Source organism: Vulpes vulpes, chromosome 4, assembly GCF_048418805.1.
Source record: "Vulpes vulpes isolate BD-2025 chromosome 4, VulVul3, whole genome shotgun sequence".
Classification (NCBI taxonomy): domain Eukaryota; kingdom Metazoa; phylum Chordata; class Mammalia; order Carnivora; family Canidae; genus Vulpes; species Vulpes vulpes.
Window position 1 is genome coordinate 39,475,440 of NC_132783.1, and position 23,632 is coordinate 39,499,071.

At 36.0% G+C, this 23,632-nt stretch overlaps 1 protein-coding gene across 3 annotated transcripts in view; it reads right to left on the reverse strand.

The window, feature by feature from the left end:
* Nucleotides 1-23,632, reverse strand: part of TET2 (tet methylcytosine dioxygenase 2) — a 123,590-nt gene that overhangs the window by 28,905 nt on the left and 71,053 nt on the right. The window contains exons 3-6 of one of the 3 annotated variants that reach the window (XM_026017573.2): nucleotides 8,340-11,806; nucleotides 6,558-6,648; nucleotides 5,044-5,137; nucleotides 4,049-4,257 (exon numbers count right to left, since the gene is read on the reverse strand). In XM_026017573.2, the coding sequence (XP_025873358.1) occupies nucleotides 4,049-4,257; nucleotides 5,044-5,137; nucleotides 6,558-6,648; nucleotides 8,340-11,760 (3,815 nt within the window). In that variant the 5' untranslated portion in view covers nucleotides 11,761-11,806. Of the gene's footprint in view, nucleotides 1-4,048; nucleotides 4,258-5,043; nucleotides 5,138-6,557; nucleotides 6,649-8,030; nucleotides 8,175-8,339; nucleotides 11,807-23,632 lie in introns of those variants that run through there. The other 2 variants (XR_012001033.1, XM_072755539.1) reach the window with 2 other exon arrangements.

Below are 23,632 nucleotides of genomic sequence, written 5' to 3' on the forward strand. Positions count from 1 at the left end.
AACAAGGTGGAGCAACTTCAAAATGATTTCTCACATGAAATTACTACTAAAAGGCATTTTTATTTCTACAGGGCCTTTTATTTCTATAGGGCCCATTGTTAGAATTAACACACGGCAGTCTCATTTAACAGACTCTGAATTTGGCTCATGGTTAAATGACAAGTCAGTAAAGCCATTGTAATAAAAATACTCATGTATATAATGTTTTAAAAAACATTCTCAACCTCTGGGTTACCATCTGGACTTCCAAGAGGAAAAAAAAAAAACTTTAAAAATTAGATCACATATTTAACCATATGCAAGTTTAGAAACACTAGCAAAATAATTTAAATGTAACAAATGTATACTTTGAAAAATAAAAAAATATATCAATTTGGAAACTCAAACAAAATAATGGAAACCAGCAATGATCCACAATGAATATGCTGCACCATTAGTTGACAGTTTTCTGGGAAACTTGATGATGGACAGATCAAGCTGACAACTCCTAAACTCACTAAGCACTCTTAGTATCACTAGGAATGAAACAAAGCAGATATTATAACCCTCCTGCTGGATATGAAGAATTAAGATTATTTCACCACCACTTATGAAGCATTTCTGCCAATATATACATACATGTATACATGCATAACTTAAGTCTCTTAATATGAGTATACAAAAGACAGTTGGGATAGAGAAATAAGTTGAACAAAACCAGTATGCAATCAGCCAAATCCAGAATGTGGGAAATTTTATGGAGCAAATTATACAGCCTGTTTAACAAATAAATTCATTAAAAAGAGAGGGGGAACTGTTATAAACAGAAAGAGGCTTATGAATCATAGAACTTATCTCCCACATTAGGATATTTTTGAGAGTTAAAGGAAGTTCAATTAATACTTATGCTAGACAATAGGCATGGACTGGGACCACTCAAAAGCCTCAATCAAGTACAAGGAATGGGCTTTCTTGTTGTCAATATCTTTTTACTATTGATGATGATGATAACAATGATGATGAGATGATGATGATGATGACTTTAAAACAGGATCCAATTAGGGAATCTGAATGTGTTCTGAACATGTAATGATATTTAAAGAATCACTGACATGACACCGTAACTAGGTTTTGTAAAAAAAAAAAAAAAAAGTCCTTATCTGCTTGAGATACACACTGAAGTATAAGTATGTGAGGTGGAATCCGGGTTTTGCTTTAAAACACTGGTGGGGGTGGGGGGTGAAGGTTAGGAATTGTAGGGGAAATACATGAAACAATACTGATAAAATGTTGACAAGCACTGAAGCTATGCAATGGGTTCATGGGTATTCATTACCCTGCACCCCTCCATTTATGCACGTTTGAGAATTTTTATAATATAAAGTCAACTTTAAAAAAATTAACATCACCCAGCACGGTGGAACACATTTCTGGCTCTGACTTCTTATAATGACAGATACACTCCCACAACTCTTACTTGCCAAAAAAGTATTGGTTAGGCTTTGTCATGAAATGGAAATCTCAAAGGGAAATCTTTAAAGAAGAAACAGCTGGTTAGGCTCAAAGGAAATGTAAAAATTCGTTTTTGACTTTCCCACTGAGAGATACTCTCAGAGTTCTTTTCTGAACCCACAGTGGGTGGTTGTGGTATATGTACTCACTGGGGTTTGTAAGAACTTAAGAGATGAGGCCCATACATCTTTGAATATTAAACTGAGTCAGCAGCTCCAACTGGAGATTATTCTGTTTCTGGCAAACAAAATTCTGCCACACATAAAATTATTTTATGGGGTATTAGAAACTTCTAAAACTTCATCTGAATGACATCTCTATTGCCATTGGTGTCTATTTTAATTGTGTATGTTAAGTTTTGTTTTGCTTCTGGAGAATTGTTCTAGATATGCATTTAACCCAAAGCTAAAACTTCATTGAAATAATGACCCTTACCTTTTTGAAATTCCAGACACAGAGAAGCAAAAGTATGCAGATTGGCCTTTAAAATGTCTTAATATTTGAAGCATATCTTTTAATAGTTTTGTACTCACCTTCTGTTTAGACCAGTTAAACTATAATTTTTCTTAGGCCCTGGCCCAATCATTGTTCATGGATTTTAAATGCAAAATAACACGATTTAAGAAAGTTCTTAACATAGAATTTCTTTCTATATGTCAGATTCCCTTTCAGGCAATAGCATTTATAGAAATTATAAAAAGGCCCCCAGGAGAAAAATACCAGAGATACAGAATAACTGAAATAGCGTTTATAGAAATTATAGAAGAGCCCCCACGAGAAAAATACCAGAGATACATAATAACTGAAAATGAAATCAATTACAAAGAATGTGAAATATAGTTTGCATGACACTTCAAGAAATTTAAATAAAACAACTGTTATTTTCACAAGAAGTTCTTCAGTGGTTTAGAAGTTCAAGTCATCAAGTCTAAGAGGAAGTCTGCTTTAAAAAAACACAAGGCAGATACTTAATTCCTGAGAAAAATGCTATCACTGACATCATTCCAAGGTGGCGTGACTTTTATTTTTTTTCTGATTAAAGGCATTTAAATACACCTTTTAAAGAAGGAACAAGGGAAATTAGGATAAACTGAATATTTTATACCTAAAGTAGTCCATTGTGAGTTTATGAGTCATGTGTTATGAATCAGCATTCTATCTTCCAGCATATCATTTATAAAAGTGGATTTATAGCAGTGAGGTACATGCCATGAAATTTTTAGATCATAACTACCACAGGAAGCCAAGTCACACTTTCATATACGAAATGTAACTTTCCTAGACATATTATTTATAGTCGATTTCCACACCTCCCGTGACCCAGAGAGAAAACCCATGTTAACATGAAGTTAGTAAAGCCATATCAGTCAGAGTAGTAGTCAGCAAAGGAACAAATTAGGTTAGCAACAAGCTGTTGAAACGAGCAGCATAGTAGTTCCATAAATTCAGTAAACTCTATTATAGTTTGGTGAATACAGAGGAAAGGAGACTAAAGAAGTGCAAAATTAAAATTATTTTAGGAATAATTGTAAAATAACTCCTGCAGGATTTCCGTATAGTACTATGAATTGTCCTGTATTTTTAAAATGTTAAACAGGAATAGCAGAGCAGAAGAAAAATAATAATAATGAAGATTCCTCCAAGTGAAGAGTTAAACTTCCTAGACTGGATGAGGTTAACAACAAAAAAAAACATACTGGCACTTGGATGCATTTAATATGTTTAACTGCATGCCCCTGCTCTCCTATTCTAAATGTTTATATTCCTGGAAAATAATGAATGTCCATAGCCACTAATTTCTTGCTTTAATTTAGTAGCAGTAAATATAAAAGCAATTTTTATTGTTATTGTGGAAATAATAAACTAGATTGAACTGAATCATGATTCAGTTTATTTCTACAGAAATTCTATAAGCCTTAAACTTTTATGTTTGCTACATTAAGGTTCTTGACCTGGGAATCCTAAAATTTCTCACCAAACTTTTTTTTTTTAAAGATTTTATTTATTTATTCATTAGAGAAACAGAGAGAGAGAGAGGCAGAGACATAGGTAGAGGGAGAAGCAGGCTCCCTGTGGGGAGCCCAATGTGGGACTGGACCCCGGGACCTCTGGATCACTTCCTGAGCCAAAGGCAGACACTCAACTGCAGAGGCATCCAGGCATCCCAATTTCTTACCAAACTTACTTTCTGTTTCAGACACTGCAACATAGAAATGGTGTCAATACTTACTAGTGTGGTGGCCAGGTACACAAGAGTTGTCACTTTCAGCAAGTGGACACAAATATTTTCAAGTTTATGGCATATTCGAGTTCATGTGAGTACAGACACTCAGCAAGCTGCTCCTAACTAAATGTCTACACTGTCTGAAGGTACAAAATAGTTAATGAAGTCACCTCAAATTACCCACATTAGCAGATACGACTTCCTTCTGCACGACTGTGAAACAAGCATTTCGGTTCCCATTTTATAAACGTAAAAATGTCGGTTCAACTCCCTTCCCCAAACACAATGATCAGATTTGGCTATCAGTGGAAAAAGAGGGGAGGCTTCACTTACTCTTCATTCAGGGCACACCGACGATTGGTGAGAGTGCCATATTTCCTCAGTGTTTCAGTGAGTTCCGAGTAGAGTTTGTCAGCCAGGGACAGTGGGATTCCTTCCCACACCAGGATGAGAATCACAATCACTGCAGCCTCACAGGTGTGGCCAGCTCGCTCCCGCACCAAACACAGTAGCTTCTCCTCACTGCAGCTTCTGCGAACCACCTGTGAGGGTTCCCATTCCACCCCAACACCCCCACCCCAACCAAAACAAAACAAGGGTCACTTGTGGCAGGTGAGAGCACTGATTTATGTATGCATATTTTTCATGTCTGGGTCACAACTAGGGCAACATTTACTAGCACCTGCAACTTGCCTTTTGTCACCCATCTATGAAATTGGGGTCAGAACCAGGACAGGTGCAAAACTGCTCAATGTTTAGCAGACTATACCAGTACAGTGAGAGGCAATGCCCCCTGCATTAAAGCTAGAGCTGCATAAAAAACATGCAGGTCTTTTTCACAAAGTTCAAAGCTTTCAAAAATGACAATATAAAGTTTAATGGAAGGTATTTAAAGGATTAAGGACAACTTCACATTCCAAGAAGAATTATACCTTTTATCAATTTGAACGGATTTAAAAACTAATGATTTAAAAACTAATATGCCTTTTGCTTAAGAGCTAACACAAAATAAATATAAGCAACGTTCATTTCAATTTTTTTTTTTTTTTATGATAGTCACAGAGAGAGAGAGAGGGGCAGAGACATAGGCAGAGGGAGAAGCAGGCTCCATGCACCGGGAGCCCGACGTGGGTTTCGATCCCGGGTCTCCAGGATCGCGCCCTGGGCCAAAGGCGGGCGCTAAACCGCTGCGCCACCCAGGGATCCCGCAACGTTCATTTCAACTAGCATAAATGACTCTCAGATCTGGTAACCCAATTCTCAGGGTTAGATTAATGAATCAAAATGCACAAGATTCAAGACCAAAGGCCTTGTCAGGTCACACTTACCCATTTAGCAATAGGACATCCCTGAGAACTTTTGCCTTCTTTACCAGTATAGATGACTCTTTCAATCCTAATAGCTTTACCCTTCTGTCCAAACCTTAAAAGAAATCCACAGAAACACACACACATAAAATTAGCAAATGAAAGTGAGGCAACCAAAATACTGAACATTTGAGCATAATTTTATTCTATGACCACATCCTGAGAAATGAATGGTTTAATTTATTTAAAAAAATAAGTCTAAGCCAAGCAAACTGGATAACAGACTTTAAGCTTTGTATTTCTTTGGTATAAAATATATTGATAATTGTAATGAACTATTTTGAAATTATATGTTGGGTGAAAATAAATGGGAAAGCTTATTTTTAGACATAATTTCACAAAGCACAAAACTTTTTTAAGTTTGTTAAATTCAGTCTTCTAAGATATATACTATTTGATTTTTGTCCTTTACTAAATTTAGCTATTTTAAAACTTGGGGAATCACAACAGATTTTAGTTAGAACTATTCCTCTGTTCCTCAAAGAATCTCTACCATTTTTTAAAGATGGCTTGCAAATAACTAGCATCTGGCAATTTTGAAAATATAGGATAGTTCTAGAGATAGATTATATTCTCCCTTATGACCAAGGCACTACTTACTACTTGATAATAACAAAAGGCACTTAGGGAAATCCCCTGTATCTACCAGGCTACTAGAGGATTATTTAGTGAATTTCTACATTACTAATTTAGAAATGGATAATTTGTAAATTGGGCAAGAATGATACAAAATATGTCCTTGCTGCCCACAATGTCTCCTATTATATTTTAATAACACTGCCTACCTCATAAAGAAAAGGCACCCTAGCATAGTAACAACTCACATCTGTGGATACCTATATGAAAGTCTCTCTCTGCATTGATTGTCTCTCTCATAAGTCTTCTACATGCAGGACTAATTGTAGATTCAGGTAAATACTTGCATACCTGTGACTGACAGTAAAAAAAAAAAGCAGCTATAAATAGAATCTATCTCTATTTCTATTCAGCATCTCACACTTAACTTACCCTCTGCTCATACTAAGGGACTACTTCCTTACAGATCACTACTCTTTACAACTCTAGGTTAATTTAACTCCATGATTCCTTTCTTATACCACATTTCCCCCCTCTTTCTTCTTTGACACTTTATCATCAAGTGGGAAAGCCAGAGTGGGGCCTCTGTTTGCAGCCTGTGCCAGCACCCTTGTGCCTGGCAGGCTGGCTGGCTGGCTGGTTCTTGTGCGTGCTTGGGTTTTCTGGCATCCATCTCAAAGTGGGCAGCCTGTGCCAGCTCGCAGACTATTAGTCCTGTCAAATATTGTGACTCTCTGGTGAATAGCACAGTGTGTAGTGCTGGCAACCCTAGAATAGCTAAGCCTACTAATAATTACTCAATTTACAATTGTTTACTGCTTTGTATGTGAAAGCTGAAAAAATTCTGACATATACAAAAGGATAAACGTTAATCTGCCCTGTGCCTTTGCGTTAATTACCTTTCTTCCATGATTTCTCTAATAGCTGCCACATTAGGACCTGCTCCTAGATGGGTATAAAAAGGACCTTCATCTTTTTCAATAATTTGCTCTGTTGAGATAATAGAAGATTATTATTTTAGACCTCAATTATACTAAATATAAAGGCTACATCCACAAAGCTTATCCCCCACCTGCACATTAAGGGCCCTAAAATGTGACTTTAAACATTTTTTTTTCTTTAAAAATGAATAAATTGATGGACTGATCTATTAGAAAATGTGCCAAGTAATTAAGTATATGTACATGCTGGCTGTTGGATAAAAAATAAATTACATTTCAGATACGGAATAAGAAATTATTTAAACAAAATAAGTGGAACTAAACAATACAGTGAGGGATTTAGAATATATTATATGTAATACCGACTACAATCCAGTGTTTTAACTGAAAAAAAAATTTTTTTATAGCTATCTAGAAGCCTGCCTGTTACTTGGATGTTAAAAGATTAAAAATAAAATTTCCTGTCTTATCTCACCCCCAGGATATTGGCTCAGTTTTTATTGTCCAAGTACATTTTTCTCCTCTCATTTCCCTTCAACATTTAATTGCTGTGTCTTGAAAATAAGAATATTGATTCCAGACCTGTATTTGTAGTACTTTAGAACAATTTATGATGGAGAAAATACTGGAGAGAGGGTCAGGTAAAAGGAAGAGTTTCTTGTAAACTACCAAAGATGGAGAGTGGGAGGGGATGTTAGGGTGATGGGAGAAGAGGCTGCAGATGATTAGAACTTACCTAATGTTATCTATGACATGTGTGGTAGGTATCCCCTGAGGCAACCTAGTATTAACCACACAAAGGGGCGGTATGGCTCCTCCCTCCATTCTTCTATAAAATGTGTGGTGTCCCATTGTAAGAAGAAGAACATGAGGTGGGTGGACCACTGGCCATATCAGTTTAACATTTTTTTTTTTCAAATGTCTTCTACTGTATCCAAGCTGAGGAACTATAATAAAGTCTTTATATATATTTTATATGTATTTTATATTTATATATATGTATCTATCAGTAAAATGTTTCCCTATTCCAACAGGCCTATTAAGTAGCTTGAATTTTAACAAAAAGGTGTCTGTTTGAAAAAAGAAAAAAATATACTTTCTATCAAAAAGATGACACTTTAAAGAGAAAGTAAAATCAGAACGAATATAAATCATACAGTATTTCAAGTGTATAAATGCAGGAAGGGCAACTTCATGAGTATTCAGAACTTTAGCATTATAATTTCCCCCAACTCACCAAGCCTGAAGACAATCTCCCCCTTATCTAGAAATTAATGTTGTAAAAAACACTAATATGTTCAACCCCGAATTAATACAAATTAAAAAGTTTCCACATTAATTTGCATATAGCAGTTATTTTTCTCATTTTAATAGATGTTTTTACTATCTTAGGTGTCTCTCCAGGCAATGATACACAAAGAGTTAAACAGATTGATTAATCTAAAATAGATACCTTTACATTTTAAGGGGTTTGATTAGAGGAAGAAATGAGCATGCACATTGTTTTATTTATTTATTTATTTATTTTGGAAAAACTGAATGTAAGTGAAGTTCTCTCTTGCACAGCACAAGCATCTGTAATTTAAAGACAAGAAATGTAAGCTTCAGGTTTTTTATGAGCCTTTACAAATTGCTGCCAGACTCAAGATATTTTAAAAAAGAAAGAACATCCCATATCTGAAGATGAATTTGCTAATTCTGGATAAACACCATGTGTCTCAGTACGTTTCTGGCACTTACCTACACATCTGCATGATGGGAAATCATATTGAGTCTTGACAGGTGTATCCAATAAATTTTTTATAGGAGTATCTAGTAATTTGGAAGGTGACTCTAAAAAATTATTGAGAACAGAACCAGCTGTTCTTTTGGTTGGTGTCTTTTCTGAAGAAGGAGTTGCTTGCTGCTCTAAAGCTTGGGTGTGGCTATCAAGTTCTGCGGCAGTGGTTTGTCTAGTTAAAACTGTGACTGGCCCTGACATTTCAACTTTTACTTGCTTCTGTGATTTGAGAGTTAGAGCTTTATGGTCAAATAATGATTTGACCTGAAACTGCTTCAGATGTTGCTCCATGGTCTCAAGGATGCTCCTTTGCTGCACATTATCACAACTTGGGGGTGGAATCTCTTGCTTAGTTGTCTTTTTCCATGTTTTGTTTTCTGGCTGTGCTGACATGAGGCGCATACAGGTATGCGGCTTGGATCCAGGTTCAACCTTAATTGGCCTGTGCATCTGATTATGGCAAGACTCAGTCTGGGGGTGTTGTGTTTGCTGCTGTTCTTGCTTTTGCAAGAGGTGCCACCTTAGAGCAGCATGCTTTTGAATGTCCTTCTGGGGAGGGGTCTGACTGTGACTTCCTCCCTGGTCAGACACAGGGAAAGTGTTTGGTTGGTTTTGTATCAGGTACCTTTGCTGAGGGAGTTGTGTTGCTTGCTGGCCAGACATATCTTGGTTTCTATTTCTATATCCCTGTAGAACTGAAGCTTGTTGAGGCTTCTGCTCCTGCTCTTGAAAGCACCTATGAAGAACATCTTGCTTTGGAGTCACATTATTTGGAAAATATTGCATGTGATGCAAATTTTGAGTCTTGTTTCCTGCAAAGAGTTCAGAATTTATAATCTGTTCTTTATTTTCTGGAACTAGGTGTGTATTGTTTGAACAAGCAATCTGTAGTTTGCTTGCATTTGATTTCAAGACCTGACCATAGGGGGGATTTCTACTATTCATATTCTGTCCTTGCTCCAATCCCATTTGAGTATTATGAGTCTGGAACTCACTTGATTTCAAATACTGATTTTCACCACGGAAACATTCTTCCACTTTAATCTGGCTAAAGAATGATCCTTCTCTTTGCTGATCATTGTTGCCTTGGGATTGAGAAAAAGTCTGGGGCATTTGTTCTTTATTCTTCATTTGCAATTTTTGCTGTTGCTGCTGCTGCTGGTTTTGAGAGATAAGTGAACTCTGGGATGGTTGTGTTTGTGTTTGTGCTGCCTGCTTATGAGGCTTGTGTTGTAAAAGGTGTGAGTTTGAGAATGGCTCAGTCTCTGAAGCCTGCTGATTCAAGTGCTGTTTTAATGTTGGGGGTATGAGTTTCTCAGTTTGGGAATCTGGTCTTTGTTCAAAATAAAACCTGTGTGCGCACAGTGACTGCATGTGAGCTTTGGATGAAGGGTCTGTCTTGGAGAAGTGCACCTGGAGTGAGGGTTTTTGGAACTGGAGCTGCTGGTCCACTGTACCTTGAGACTGCCCTTGATTCATCTCACCTTGGTATCTCTGTGGCCTATGCTCTGGCTGCATTATTTTCTGGATATAAGCCTGTCCTGGGAGCCCCCCAGGCAGGCTGGAATTTCCAGTGTATTGTTTGGAGGTCATTTGATTGGAGGGGTTGGACTGATACTGAAGAACTGACCGCAGTGATGCCTCATGACATTTTGGATGGGATTCTGCTTGATGAAAGTGAGGGGGTTTCAGTTCAATCCACCCCGGTTTCAGATAAGGCTGTGCTGGGAGCACAAGGCCTCGTGTTTGTTCCTTGTCTCGACCCTTCAGAATATCTTGCTCTCTATGTCCCATCAATTTCTGGCAGTGGTCCTGTGGATCCCCACTGCTACCCAGAATTGTTGGGTTATGCTTGAGGTGTTCTGATATTTGTCTCACTTTCTCAGAACATGCTGGAACAGTCATCATCCCTGGAGTCTGGATGTCATTCTTGTTAACACAATTATTCTGAGGCCTTTCTGGAAGCATCAGAGAGTGGTTGGGTATATGTGTAGATGGATTAGGACTTGGGGATGGCTGTGCCTCATGTTGACCCTCTATTTTTACTTCCCTTAAAAGAGCTGTGTTACTTTGGTTGGGGTAGTGATGGTGTTCTTCCAAAACTCCATCATTCAGAGTGCTTTTTCCTTCTGAAGGAAGCTGAGAAACTTGTGGAAGAGGAGTAGGGGGAGAAAGAAGCAGTTGTGATGGTGGTGGTGTGGTAGGGGCAGAAAAGGAATCCTTAGTGAACACTGAGCTTTGCCTGAAGTAAGCACCATTTGTTTCATTTTGCTTTAAATACCGTTCAGAGCTGCCACCAGGAGCTTGCAAATTGCTGCTGGAACCTGAACAGAATTCTTCACCAGATACCAGCTTTGTGGTTCCTTGGATATTACTGTTTTCGGCACGAGACGGGCATCTATCAAAAAGCAATTTTTGTTTTTCTGGTTTCTGGAAGGGACAGGTCCCTATCATTGCAGCTGTCTTACTGGCTTTATCAGCATCACAGGCCTCAGTCACCACTGCAACTGGCTCTGGACGCAGCTCAGAGTTCGAGGTCTGTGGGAGATTGATCTGCCCTGAGGTATGCGATGGGTGAGTGATCTCACAGGACAACTCATTAGTAGCCTGACTGTTAATGGCATGTTTGTGAGATGTGGTTTTCTGCACCGCAACGGAAACACAATCTGGATAATATTGAGACAGTGTTTTTTCCAGGAGTTCACCATGTGTGTTTTCCATGGAAGAGGCAGAAACTGTAGCACCATTAGGCATTAGCACTGCCTTGTTTGTAAGAAGTAATGTAAAGTTCTTGTCACGGTAGTTAGCATTTTTCTCTTCCGGCTCATTCAGAATCTGAAGCTCTGGTTTTTCAGACCTACTGCAGTTATGTGTTGAAGAACTGATGAGATCTTTAACTGCATTTTCTTGGGCTACAGAGCTCACAGATTCTCTCTTATCGCTTAAATCGGAGACATTTAGTTGACTGCTGCCTTTGCCTGGATTACTTTCTTGGCTTTCCCCGAAGTTATTTCTTTCTCCATTAGCTTTTTGGTCTTGTTTCAATTTCTTGTTCTGATGAAGCCCAGAGAGAGAAGGTTCACTAACTGTGCGCTTTATTCCTCCATTTTGCAAGCACCTGGAATACCCTCTACCTTCTTGGATAAAGTCTGGACTCACGCGACTATTCTGGCTTCTCTTCATATGGGGTATTCCATGGTAACTTTTGAAAGACTGCCACTTGGTGTCTCCATTTACTTCTGGATAAGGTCTCTCAGTCAATGGGCTTCCATTCTGGAGCTTGAGGGCCAGAGGTTCTGTCTGGCAGTTGGGAGAAGGAGATGGTGTCAGGAATGGACTTAGTCTGTTGCCCTCAACATGGTTGGATCTATCCTGTTCCATCAGGCTTGCTTCGGGGCCATCCACAAGGCTGCCCTCTGAATGAATTCTAAAGAGCATGAAAACAGAAAATGAAATGTATTAATACATATCTAGCAGTAATAACAAATATTGGAGAGTAACCATGACATTCATAATCCTGAAATTCCTAGACATAGCAAACTGTGATACTCATTTTCATATTTCAGTGTGACAACCAATAGCTGATTATTTTTGTCTTCCCAGCAACTCTCAAATATTTATGGTCATGGAGAACAAACATGATCAAAATCACCAGCTGATGTGGGAAATTCATACTGCATTAGTAAACAGAATCAACCTCCTTCCCAAATAATTCTTTTTTTGTCAACATCCTAAAAGAAATAGAGAAGGATTATCTCCTTTTTTTTCTTTCTTCTCTAGTACCTTACACATCCAATCACTTGCTAAGATCTGTCAATTCCATTCCCTATACTCCTTAAGTCATCTCCACTGCTGCTTGGTAGCCAGACCTATATTATCTCACTTCTTTATCTTTTGCAGTAGCTCTTTAATATTTTTTTTAAGATTTATTTATTTATTCATGATAGATAGATATATATATATAGAGAGAGACAGAGACACAGGAGGAGGGAGAAGCAGGCTCCAGGCTGGGAGCCCAGCACAGGACTCGATCCCGGGACTTCAGGATCGCGCCCTGGGCCAAAGGCAGGCACTAAACCACTGAGCCACCCAGGGATCCCCTGCAGTAGCTTTTTAGAAAGTTTTTCCCCAGCCCAGCCTGTTCTCTCCCTAGTCCTTCAAGGTTCCTTCAAATTGTTACCAAAGGGAATGTTCTCAACACAAATCTGATGTCATATCCTCCTGAACATGCTTTGCTGTCTCCACACTGCCTACATTAATAGTTCTCAAACTCTTTCACCCACACACCTGAAAGACAAGACAAATTCCTTTTAGTGTTAATATTCCAGGAAATGGAATGGGGTGAGATACGTCATTTATAAAATGTCATTTCTAGGTGATTCTATGTCTTCCTCCACAGGGGCTGTCTGCCCACTTCTACTGAGAACTCCTGCCTGATATAAATGGTTTTTCATAGGCAGATTTGTATTTTTCTCTCCTCCTACTTCCTCTCACAGCTTACACTCCACCTATAACAACAGCTTATAAATACCCAAACGTGGTAAATCGTTTCAGGCTTCCATGTTGTTTGTCATTTTATTGGCCTAGAATGCCTTCTTAAGTCCCCTGATTTGCCCAGTGACTCCTATAGTCCTCTCAAAGTCTCAGGTATCACTTCTCTTAGGATTTCTTCTTTGATTTTCCAAGAGAATTAATCACTTCCTTTTTTTTTTTTTTAAATATTTTATTTATTGAGAGAGAGAAAGGGAGCACAGAGGGAGAGGGAGAAGCAGATCCCCTGCTGAACAGGGAGCCCAGTGTGGGGCTTGATCCCAGGATTCTGAGATTGCGACCTGAGCTGAAGGCAGATGCTGAACCCCTGAGCCACCCAGGTGCCCCAATCACTCCCATTTCTATGTTATTTCTATATCTTGTATATGGTTTACTGCTGACCATATCATACTCAATTTATTTTGTTTACTCACTGGACTGTGAACTTCTTAAGAACACTCTGTTCATTTTTGTGCTTAGTATAGAGTATCCAGTTTCACAAAATTGATATAAATTTGCTCATCTTACAATCATTTCTTCATTTACTCATTAATTCAAATATTTTTGAGACCAATTCTGATTGAGATTTCAAAGTCCAAATGACTGGAGTGCAGGGAGAAATGCGCACTAAAAACCATATATAATCCATCATATAAAGTGAATGCTGCCTCATTCATGGTACAGTCATGCTTTATTTTCCCAGTTTTTTTCATCACATTTATTTTAAGGATGAAAGTAAAAAAATCTAGATTATTTTCCCTTCAAGCAAAAAAAATAACCTACTAAAATAGTCACTGTTTACTAACCAAGACAAGTAAAAAAGAAGAAGAAATAAGATATAAACATTAGAAAGCAACACTGAAATTATTGTTTACAGATAATAAGATTGTATACTGGCCAACAAAAAGAATCAACTGCAAAACTATTACAGTTTATGAGAAAAGTAGTTGAATAAGAAAAAACAGTAGCTTTTATATATAAAAGCAACAACCAGTCAGAAGTTTTAGTGGAATAAAATACTATGACAGGAAAAAATATTCTTAACACTAGGAATAAATTTAAAAAGAAATGTGGAATAAATCTTTAAGACAGTACTGACATATACACAAAAGCAAAACAAGCAGAAAGGTATAATACGTTCTTGGGTAGTTCTCAAATGAACCTATTAATTTAATGCATTCTCAATAAAAAATACTAGCAGAATGTTGTGAGGAATTAAAGAACTTGACTCTAGAGTTCACCTGGAAAAATAAACAAACTGGATAGTCAGGAATAACCTGAAAAAGAATTATAAAGGGCCCTGGGCAGGGCAGTAACCAAATTGAAAGAATCTAAAAAAGGAACAAAGGCTATTGTATTTAACACAGCTTGTACTTGCAAATCAGTAAAAAGAATGTTAATAAGACCAATGGAGGGATGCCTGGGTGGCTCAGCTGTTGAGCCTTCCGCTCAGAGCTAAGGGCATGACCCTGGAGACCCAGGATGGAGTCCCACATAGGGCTCCCTGCATGAAGTCTGCTACTCCCTCTGCCTGTGTCTCTGCCTCTCTCTCTCTGTGTCTCATGAATAAATAAATACAATCTGTAAAAAAAAAAAAAAAAAAAAAAAAAACCAAAGGAATAGAATAGAATTTCAAGAAAGAGATCCTGCCACACAAATGTGAAATGACAAAATGACAAAATTGGATTTACCTCTAACATCTTATACCAAAATGAATTTTAGATCTATTTAACGCTTGAATATGTAAAACAAAACCCTAAAAATTTTAAAATAGTCTGAGAAAACTTTAAAAAAGAATAATGTAATGACTGGGTGAGTTCTTCATGACACAAAATCTAGAAGACATACAAAGCAAGAAAGTTCAATAAATCTTGTGCATGCAAAAATAAACCCATAAGTGAAGTTAAAAATCACATAAAACTTTTCTTAATATACAGAACTCTGACAAATTGACAAAAGAAAAACCAATCACTGAATAGAAAAATGAGCAAAGGACATGGACAGTTCACAGAAAATGAAATGCAAGTGGCCCTTAAATGCTTAGAAAGATGTCTAGTATCATTCACAAAAAGAAGTGTAAATTCAAACGTCAATAAAATAGTGTTTTTCTCAAATCTGCAAAGATAAAAAAATTTGATAGTACGTGATGTTGGCAAGCATGTGGAGAAACAGACACTCTCTTGTGTGGTTCTTGGGAATGAAAACATATATAAATGCCATGGAGGACAATTTAGCAATAATTTATAGAGTTTCATAGAAACTTTGACTTTTCAGTTTTAAGTTATCTAACAAATATGTTCAGGTGGAAGTATTTTCTACATTTTCAGGTGGATGTATTTCCAAGTAATTAAGTGAAAAACAGCAAGCTGCAGAACAGTATGTATAAGAATGCTACAACCTAGAGACACTTGGGTGGCAGAGTCAGTTAAGCAACTGACCTTGGCTCAGAATATGATCTCAGGGTCACAGGATCCAGCCCTACATCCCACGTGTGTGGCCCTGTGCTCAATGGGGAGTCTGCTTTTCCTTCTCCCTCCCTCTGCCCCTCCTCTGCTCATGCTTTCTCTCTCTCTCTCTCAAATAAATAAAATCTTTTAAAAAATGCTACAATCTGTACCTTTACAAAAATAACTACAAAATCGGCTTTGGGAAAATATATAACAAAAATATAATAATGTTTTGCATCCAGGATAAAGAATGGAGAATCTAGAAAATAGCACCATGAAGGAAACTGCTTTTATTATTGTTTTTGTAAATTTTAGGCATGTATATTAGTTAAAAAGTAAGTAAAACTTAAATTGCAAAGTTACAATTCCTATTAGACAAAGACAACAATAGAGCAACATGATGTCTTAATTTCTGCTAGACCAACTTCCTACAAATGTTAAGAGATGGGTTAGATGTGCATAGCCAATAGTTACATATGGCTATGGGGCCCTTTAAATGTGGTGAGCACAAATGAAGATGTGCCATAAGTGTAAATACATATTGGATTTCAAAGACATTAGTGCAAACGAAAAAAAGACATAAAAGAACTTGATTGTTAAAAATATTTATGACATGTTGAAATAATACTATTTTGGATATTTTAAATAAAATATTTCATTAAAGTAATTTTATTTGTCCCTAAATTTTTACTCGTTTTAGTGAGAACACTGGAAAATTTTAAATTTCATATATGGCTTATGTTATATTTCTATTGGACAGTTCTGAGCTAGACTAATACTCTTAATCATCAATAATTCTTAATTTAAAAAAATTTAGGTTCTGGAATCATGAAAATTGATTTGTAGTCTTTAAGGTAAGGGGTATCTACAAAATTAGGGCCACTCCCACTGTTCAAAAATTAAGGAGCATAGAAAGAAACCTAGATAAATTATCTTTAGGGACTACGTCAATTAGCTTTCCAAATACTATAACAAAAAATGCTTTCTTTTGGCAACTGTAAAATCATTTCACATTCATACCAATCAAAAAGTATTTACATACACACACGTACATTTATTTTGTTATATATTATATAAAATTTGCAAGCTCCATATATAATATATATTGTTCTACTTAATTTTCTAGACACAAAATATTATAATCATTTAATACATTATTCTCTATTATCATCTGTTCCACATAATTTGGACATTCTTTAAAGTGTCAAGGGCAGAATTACAATAGATGAGTTTGCAAATCTTTTATGAGCATAATAGCTCCTAAGAACAAATGAAGGTGACTTAAAATGAAATTTATTTCAATATGGAGCTTTATACACAATAGCCATATTTAAATACTAATTTAAACTACTAGCAGAACTATTCTGTCTGTGACAGCAATTTCTTTACTGGGTATAACCATTGGGTATGAATAATGGTTAACTTTTAAGGAGAGTAGGAAAATTATGTATTATCTTTTCATTCTAAGAGATAATTTTTTTTTGAGGATTACTTGCAACTAGTTTATAAATCTAATTCAGAAAATTTAAACCAATAAAGTATTGTAGAGGAAGAAAAAAATTTATTCAAATTCAAAATATCCTAAACCATGCTTTTTGTGTATTACATGATCCAGTAATTTAGTTGCATGGTACATTTTTAATTCTATACTGACATTGGTGATTTTATACTAACATTGGCAAGCATTACTTATTTTTAATAAAAGAAAGAAAGAAATAAGACGTGTACATTTTACGAATTGTAGAAATATTTTAAAAAGCACTGATGCTATAATCTTTACAGAGTCATTTATGTAGTTTTACCAAGCTTACAAAAGTCAATAATTTATATATAAAAGAAAAAATCTAGAATAATTTTTTGTAGATATCTATGTGCTGGACGTGAAATTAAAGTTAATAGGTTGTTTTTACAAGTTAAGGGGAAAAAACAAAACTTTTTCTGAAAAACTTTTTTGAATGAATATAAATTTTTGCCATAGAGATTTTTGCTGACATTCCTTTTGCTTTTCAGAGACTAGGAATAGTTTTTAATCATTGATATCTGCTCTTATGAGTAGTGATAGAAATATTTTGAATTCTCTATAGCTGAGTTTTTTGAGATTGAGATTAAATATCCTTTATTTTGTCCTACACTAGAAAACATTAAATCACAATAAGCTACGGTACCAATCAGGATACTATTCCTTTATGCAACTGAATATTCAAATTTTTTAAAGTAATGCTAACTCTTGGAGGTTTGTGTACGGTAGTTTACGGCAAATCAAGTTTGTATCTATAAAAATCAGGAGAATTTTTACTTTCGGAGTCTCAATTTTACACTAGGGATAATGACTCACCTAAAAGGACATTGTCACATCAAAATTAAAGCATTTTTCCCTAAAATTGTTATGAGTTTATATGCAAGAGTATAAGCAAAGAGCTTTTGGTAAACCTGGCAAGGATGACTGGAATGTTAAGCTTACCCAGTAATGTTTTTCATGGTGCCAACACTTCATGTTATAGTAATTAGTTACAATTTAAAAATGAATGGTGAGCTGTTAACATATATCTGAAGAGATGCTCTCATGGGTCATGGCTGATTTCAAACTGTCAATTTTCAGCTTACAAAATTCCTGAAAATTTTACAATCTGCTCTCACAAACTGTTATAAACTGGTTCTAACAAACTACTGGTAGATTAACAAAATATTAACAAAGCATATTACTTTGTTTTAAAAATGGAATGAAAGTTCCCTAAGATGAAGTACAGGACATATTATTTTGATAGTCTTAAATCCAGAGTCATACTAGACAACAAAACTCTTGTTCATAGAATTATTAGTGAACTGCATTTTAAACTTTTGGAAGGCTAAGAAATTTTATAATGACATATCCAAAATGAGTGATAATATGTAATAATGATGGTCCTAACAATATATAAAACATTTCAGGATATAAGAAAGGATCTAGTTCCATTCTCTCACTTTACAGATGTAAAAACTGAGCAATTTTCTTGAGGTTAGGCATCATAATAATCGCTCCCACAGGGGCTAGCCTGGTTGCTCCATACATCAAGAAAAACACATAATTTAGGGAGTAATTTTATTTCATTAATAAATTCACTCTGCCAACATTTGAATCTTTTTACAATTAGGATGAAAAAATATTCTGGTTACATGTCTATCAGTTTGTAACCATTAGAACAATTAGGGGCATTTTGCATGTATTTCAAGGTATCATGTCTTTGAATTGGAATAGAATAAAAAATAAAATGTAAACATTTAGTATACGGAACTTAAGTTGCCACATTAATTCTGATCCACTCTTTTGCCACATTTCTATATTACCTTTTCAATCAATGCTGGGTTGCTGATTATTTTTGCTCTAAAATATTTTAGGACAATTTATAAATCTCCCCTGGTAATGCTACTGAGAGAATTAGAGTCCAACACTCATTAGTTTGTTTGTACATTCAGTCAAGCATTAGTTGAATCCTTCCTCAGTGCAAGTGCTATGGAATAGAGCTAACACAAATATGTACAGATCCTGTACGGCCCTGGCCTGTGATTATGGTAAAGGCAGTGTGACCATTCAAGAGCCACAGGACTACAAAAAAGGGGAAATGTGCTCTTAGCTGTCAGGGTCTTCATACTATCAATCCAAATCTCTCTCATGAAATTTAACTTTATTCTCTCTTGCCTTAGTAAGAGACAATTACATATCCGACTAGGTCAAAGTTAGTTTTAAAAGGATAATAAGGAATGTTCATCAAATATGTCTATCAACATCCCTGAGGCAGAAGGACTAGTGTCTTAAGTAGTAGAATATATTAGTGGTCATTAAGTACAGCAGAGAGTATGTAAAAAACTTGGTAAAGTACATTAAAAAATAGTAATACTCAACAAATGACTTAATGGAAACTTTTTTAGCTACTGAACTCCTGACCTAGGAAAAGACATGGCATACGCATAATTGCTTTAATAGTTATTTTTGCTAATCAAAATGCAATAGTAGTTCATTATTTAAATTGTGTGCACACAGGCACATATAGAGTTTTTGATTATGTGGTACAGTATGAGGTTTCTTCATACCTAAAAAGGCAACAATCTGACTTAAATGTTAAGAACACACAAAATATAATACTCAATTTCTAAAACCAGCTTTGGCATTTTTGAAATAAAGATTTATTTATTTATTATAGAGGGACAGAGAGAGACTGAGTGCATAGGGGGGCGGAGGGGAGGGCTAGAGGGAGAGGGACAGAGAATCTCAAGTAGAGTCCATGCTGAGCACGGAGCCTAACAGGAGGTTTGATCTAATGACCCTGAGATCACAACCTGAGTCAAAACTGAGAGTTGGATGCTTACCCAACTGTACCACCCAGGAGTCCCTGGCATCTTTTTTAAAGACTAAAGAGACAGACTTAGAAATTATTTACCTAAATGACAGATGTCAATTAAACTACAACTTAAAATGACATAATTTAGAACCTATTATTCATATCATTTATGTTTATTCCTTTATTTTAATAGCCTAATATTTCCCATAAACTATGGCCTTCTAAGGAATGAAAAAGAATAGCCATAAATATCACCAATTTTGTTGGAAATTCTAAAGGTCAAATTATAACCAGGTAATGTAATATATGTAGGAACATACAAAAATATGTTATGGTCACCCTATGATTTCAGCTAATGCTCCAGAATAATTTTTCATAAGCTATGAGAGTGAGTGGGTGAATGAGAAAATGAGGCGGGGAGGGAGGAAAGAAGGAAGGAAGGAAGGAAAGAAGGAAGGAAGGAGGGGAGGGGGAGAAGGGAAGGAGGAAGGAAGGAGGGAAAGAAAGATATTGAGACAGAGATTGAGAACTTTCTTTTTTTGAGATTGAGAACTTTAAAAATGCCAATATGTCAACCTTCATCCTCTATGTCAGAGGTACAAATTTATACTCAGTTGAAAATACTGATCTTTCGACTACCAGCTAAGATTTGGTTTCTAAAACCAAAACAGGTTTAGTCACAGCAGTTTTCCTTCGGTATTTGATTTTGCTCCTTCTCCCGCCTCTCTGACAATAATTTATTATGAATTCAAGTCACATCGGCAGCATCTGTGAAACAATTACTGCATCTAGGACTGACTCTGCAGTCTAATCCATCATAATTATGACAGGCCTCTTTGAAGATGCTATGATGCATGACTTAAAAATAGCACATTAGTGTGCAAATGGATCAGCATCTCATTTCACCAATATGCATTTAGGGTTGTAATTTAGCTCAACACCATTTGACTCTTTTTGAATCACTCAAGAATGGTAGCTGTATCTCTCACCACATAAAGCTGTAGATGGTGCTCAAAATTTGTGAAGAGGGTTGTTTTTTTTTTTGCTTTTATTTTTTGGTTTATTGATTTTGTTGGTGGTGTGTCTTTTACTGTTCTAAGAGGAAAAAAAAACACAGTCATTTAAATCTTATACCAGTTTTTTTTCAAGAAGACAAAAGGGTCAATTTATAGATCTGCATAGTTGTAATACTATAAGGTTCTTTCTATAAAAAAAACCTTTGACTTCATGTACTCATATTAAAAGTGCATAAAATATTTTCACCATCATCAGATGAGTCATATTTATTGATATAAGCAAAATATTGGAGGTAAATTCTTAAGAGCAGTACTTGTAGGGACTGTATCTACTAAAGTCCATATTTCAGCATAAACCTTAGGAGATAACTGTATATGTTTCTAACACCCCCACTGGCATGCTTTGCCCCTATAGGTAATTCTGGTGTTATGAAATTAATTCATTTTGACATAGAAAATGCTGAGTAAAAATGATATGTTTGACTCTACCTGCATCCATGGTACTAATCTCCAGATCTATTTTAGAATCTTCCTACCAAAGTGGGACATAATTTGCATCAATTATATATTTATTTCAGGATATGAGGACAATGGGCCTCAGCATTGTCTATTAAAATATCTGTGTGGAAGGGCTCTAAAATCCTAACCATAATACTGATTTCAATCTCTATATTCTTCACCTATGAAATTCCAATTAGTTTGACTTTCTTTCTTCATTAACAGATAATTTAGTATGGTTGTTAAGTCCTACTCTGCTAGTAACCAAAGTGTTTTTTAATAGGGCATTACTTATGAAGATAAAAACTATTCTTTATTAGCTTAATGTTAATTTAATATTAAGACAAAAAATTTTTAAAGAAAAACAGTCAATCCAAGACATGTATTTTCAACAGCAAAATTAATGTATTCAAGATATATGTTAAGGCTGGAATGCTTCATATACGCATTAAGTATGGAAAATATGGGGTGAATTAGTATTTTCATGGCAAAATTGACTTTCATATTTTTCATCTTTTAAGAACTTCAAATCTTAATATTAAAGAATCTATGAAGATACACTTCACATCTTTTGAGAAAGAACCAGTGAACACACAAGCATATCAAAACTCGGAGAAAGTTCTGCATTTCTGGAAGTGCATTAACACACATGGCAAGCACGTGCATTGCTCCTGCAGTGTGTTACAAGCTCAGAGGGGAGACTTGGTCAAGATTTTCATAATCCTCAGTAGAGACTATTTAATTCCAATGTTTGAAGTCTTAAAATTTTTTCCTTATCTTAAAAGAACAGTATAGACAAAATTTAATAACATATAGATTATTTGAGGGAGGAGACTCAAGAGGAATGTCACTGAAGATTACAGAAAAGGCTTACAGACAGAAGTCTGTGTTTAAGATGTGGAGACAACTGCCAGTTAAAAACATATCTGCTTACAGTTTGCAATTCTAGTCAATCTGGTTCCCAATGGGTAAAATAAATGGGCATCATCTTGTCAGTTCCCAATTATCCATATATCTGTTAATTTTAGGATTCTCAAACTTGGGCTTACTCCTCCCAATCTCTCTCTAACTCTCACCAAATTAATACACACTGATGGATGTCACCAAACAGAATTCAAAACGTAATTTGTCATAAGCATTATTTGTTTCTCATAAATTGTAAAAACTATTCAGATTTTTCAATTTCAATCCATTCCTATCACTAAAATGGCTAACTGTGAACTGGTTGTTCTTACTAGGATACCCTCTAGAGTATTCTTACTAGGCTACACACTATCAAATGCTTGACACTTTTAATTAAAAATATATACACTACAGAAACTGTAGTTGTTTGGGCTTGATGTCACTGACACCTTCTGTAGAATCTATTCAGTGGGCAAGCCAACCTAGCAGAAAAAGGCTGTAGGGTAGGCTCTGTAGGCAAAGCAGAAGTGGGTAAGGGGACAGAAGAGATGAAAAGGATGGACCTGTGCATTAAGAGCCCCCATGGGCCCGTCTGAAGAACCCACATGCGTCAAGAGATAGCCAGGATGTGAATGCCTGCCCCATACAGGGCATCCAATGGCCAGCCAACATCAGCTACCAAAATGGGAGGACCAAAAAGTCTTGCATCCTCATTCAGTTAAATAAAAAGGCCTGGTGCCCTAACCTTTCTGCATCCTTCCTAGTTCTGCTCATCCTTTCAGGGTCTAGTACTTTAAAGAGGTGGCAGAGGGGGATATTCTGAGTGAGTTTTCCTACTTTCAATTGCAAGTGTTGGAACCACGGGTCAAGCCTGTGCTGGGGAAGAAGAGTACTGAGTCAGCCTTGACTTGGGAGTTTTACAAATGAATAGGACTGAGCTCCAAGACTGGAATAAAATTGTTCTAATAACCAAAAGGTGCTATGAAAGTCATGGAATGTAGTCAAGAAGACACCATAGGGAGAGTAGGTTGGGGAGAGACTATCATAATATATTTCAGGGGCAATTATAGGGAAAAATGCTTTCACTTTTATACCTTGAGGTATGATTTTTCCAATAAAATGGTTACATAAATCCAATAAAACAGTTTCTAGTAATATGTAGGAATTTATGTAAATTCTGACAGTTCATAATCGTTCAATGCTTTTACATGATGACAATGGCAGAGTCATAAAAATAACTTGTCAGTGTATTCATTCTTTTTTTCTACATATACTTATTGAACACATCCTATATGCTAGGCACTATTGTAGCCAACAGCAGTGCACCACTGAACAAAAGAGACAAAAATCCTTGCCTTACTGGACATGATATTCTAGTGGGGAGAGAAACAATAAACATAATAAGGAATAAATTACATGGTATAGTAAGATGCTGAGTACTAAAGGAAAAATAAATAAATAAAAAGGCAGGGAGTAAGGTATCAGGAATATCAGGGAGGGGTTTGCAGGTTGCAGCATCGAATGGCATAGTCAGAGTAAGTCT